Raw genomic sequence first — 2,901 nt, 5'->3', positions numbered from 1 at the left:
GACCCAGAACAAAGAAGAACAAGACTAAAAGACATTTTATTTTTATCCCTATCAGTGGTTCAAAGTCTTGATAAAGTAGACCTAGGTTACTGGTCACTTTATACGTCAAAGAGGTACATGCTGAATTGGCAGGGATTGGTATAAATACTTTGGGGTGCAATCTCACCGTTGTCTTAGAAAGAAGAGAAGGCTTCAATGGATCTGTTTGTGATTCTGGTGCTCTGTCTTTCCTGTTTGCTTCTCCTTTCTCTCTGGAGACAGAGCACTGGGAGACGGACGCTTCCTCCTGGACCCACTCCGCTCCCCATTATTGGAAATATCCTACAGATAGATGTTAAAGACATCAGCAAAACCTTAACCAATGTAAGTATGCCTTATGCTCCTGCAGTAGCCTGCATAAGGTAAGTAATTCACTCCTATTTTAAAATAAAATATAATCCTGCAGACACTCTGCTAGAATAGGTCGTTGAAAAGCAACATAATTTGACCCCTTTGCTGCGTTTTTCAGTCTGTCAGTGTCAGAAATAGTGGAATGAAATAATGTATTTTGTGAGTAGAGAAACATTTAGGTCCTTGTATAGTAGATTCAAATTTTTTTTTAAATGGCAAATGTTGAGAAACTTTCTTTGGTTTCTAGCCATTTGCTATGGTTTTGGGCTAATGGTAAATGGTTTTGGGTGTGTTTGTGATCAGAGATTTTGTTAAATAAGTCATCTACTATATTAGCCATATGTTTTATTCAGAATAGTCATGAAAATTGAAAAAAATTATGCCTGATCAGTGCAAGTATTACTATCAATAGGTGGTAACATCATTATTTCACATTCTGCACAAAGCTTCTGTCTGTGACCAGAAACGCGGAAGGATGGAAGCAACCATTTTATTTCCTGGCAATGCTGCATGTCCTTGTCCTGTCTTCATGGTGCTCAGTTTTTCTAAGTAATACCAGCAGTGATAAACTGTGCCGGTCGTTTGAATCACGTGGTGTGACTTTTAAAATGTACATTTTGCTTGTTAATCACAGGATTGTCATGGCAAGCGCTTCCCAGGTGATCTTAAAGCAGACAGCTGGGAAATGGTCTTAAGGTGGATGGGGGACTGATGAGTTGCTAAGGCATCAGAATTTGAATCAGCAGAGGTTCAAGTTTGAGTCTCCTGTATATTAGTTTTTGGACAGTGGAAATACATGTGAACTTATCTGAGCTCAGTTTCTCTATCTAAAACAGCCCCCAAACCTGCAGAATGTGTTGGTTAAGTGTGATCTGGGTACTGACTGCCTGGGACATTTTTGGTACCTCAAAGGCCATCCATCATTGGCAGTCGTAACAGCCACCGATGTACTTATATATAGAATTCAGAAATATTTAAAGCTGTGCCTGGCAGAATAAAAGCATAAAATACGAGGACCATATTAGTCTAAATTGGGCACAGTATATGGTCCCAATAGCGATGATTTGCTTTATGTGGTCTGTATCTCCTTTTCTAGTTATCAAAAGTATACGGCCCTGTGTTCACTCTGTATCTTGGTCTGGAGCCCACTGTGGTGTTACATGGGTATGAAGCAGTGAAGGAAGCCCTGATTGATCACGGAGAAGAGTTTTCTGGAAGAGGCAGTTTTCCAGTGGCTGAGAAAGCTAATAAGGGATATGGTAGGTGTGCAGGTGCCTGTGACACCATTGGTAATGGGGGTGAGAAGGATAAAAATCTTCTAGGCTAGATCTTGGCTCCACGAGGAGTTTCTCCATGTCTGCTTCTTCTTCCTTTATGGGGTTCTCCCTAATTTCTGTTTACTTGGTCTGTTAGGAGTTATTTTCAGCAATGGAAAGAGATGGAAGGAGATCCGGCGTTTCTCTCTCATGACCCTGCGGAACTTTGGGATGGGAAAGAGGAGCGTTGAAGACCGTGTTCAAGAGGAAGCCCGCAGCCTGGTTGAGGAGTTGAGAAAAACCAAAGGTGGGTGACTCGACTCTGTATCAGTAACATTACCAGACTGGTCTCTTCTCAAATGATGTCATAGGAGACACTTAAGGGGTGATCGGATCTTTTTATTATGGGGCCTGGTTGTCAGCCCTCATGTGAAGGAAGGAAGTTTAAAACAGAGAGCCAAGGGAGCATGTGTCTATCTATGCTGTATGTGTGCAGGCATCATTGTGCATAAAGGTATAAAAGGCTCCTTTAATCCAATTTCCTCCTAAATATTGTTTCCTTGTTTTCAAATCATAAATTATGAATATTGGTTTTGAGTTCATTTTTGAAAAAGGTTGGAGAGTGATGCTTTCCCCATAGCATAAAGTTGGCTTACCTATTCCAGAATCTCGCATTAGAGACTACTTGGCAGTTGAACATGGTGAGAATGACCCCATCACACCTTTATGGAGCATGAACCAAGGGCATGTGCTTTCATTTAATTTGACTATTTTTGTAAAACGAGCCTCACCGACATATCTATGGAATTGCTTTCAGGCCTGTGTCTACAATTCTGGCTAGTAATGATATTATGTATGGTTTTACTTGCTTAGGCATATCTCAGCACCATTCACATCAATTATTATTTCTCTGTAAGCATTATTTAAAAATATATTTAACAAATATAAGCACTATTTAAAAGTATAAGCACTAATTGTTTTTTGGTACTCTGTTGAAATATATACTTTGCTTTCAGTTTTGCTTGTCTTTCCCCCCCAAGTTTATAGGACTTGTGCTTAGATATTTCTGGCAATTTATTTTCTTACCACTGCCAGCTTGTCACAATGAGTCTCATTATCAGCTCAGTTTCCAAATTACCTGTTCTAAAATTTTCTATTCTTCATGAAGTGAAAGATAGAATGAAAATCATATTTATCTGTGAATCTCTCTCTCTCTCTCTCTCTCTCTCTCTCTCTCTCTCTCACACACACACAC

At 39.7% G+C, this 2,901-nt stretch overlaps 1 protein-coding gene across 1 annotated transcript in view; it reads left to right on the top strand.

Annotated features, from left to right (window-relative positions):
- The first annotated feature begins 100 nt into the window (after nucleotides 1–100).
- The window catches only part of LOC103277163 (cytochrome P450 2C19-like), a 16,559-nt gene continuing 13,758 nt past the window's right edge, over nucleotides 101–2,901 (top strand). Inside the window, exons 1-3 of the mRNA XM_021707305.1 lie at nucleotides 101–363; nucleotides 1,487–1,649; nucleotides 1,804–1,953. Coding sequence (XP_021562980.1) covers nucleotides 196–363; nucleotides 1,487–1,649; nucleotides 1,804–1,953 — 481 coding nt within the window. The 5' untranslated portion in view covers nucleotides 101–195. The remainder of the gene's footprint in view (nucleotides 364–1,486; nucleotides 1,650–1,803; nucleotides 1,954–2,901) is intronic.

Source organism: Carlito syrichta, unplaced genomic scaffold (assembly GCF_000164805.1).
Source record: "Carlito syrichta isolate Samal-C Ts95f unplaced genomic scaffold, Tarsius_syrichta-2.0.1 Scaffold316493, whole genome shotgun sequence".
In the NCBI taxonomy this organism is placed as follows: Eukaryota; Metazoa; Chordata; class Mammalia; order Primates; family Tarsiidae; genus Carlito; species Carlito syrichta.
This window is presented reverse-complemented; position numbering and strand designations above follow the sequence as displayed.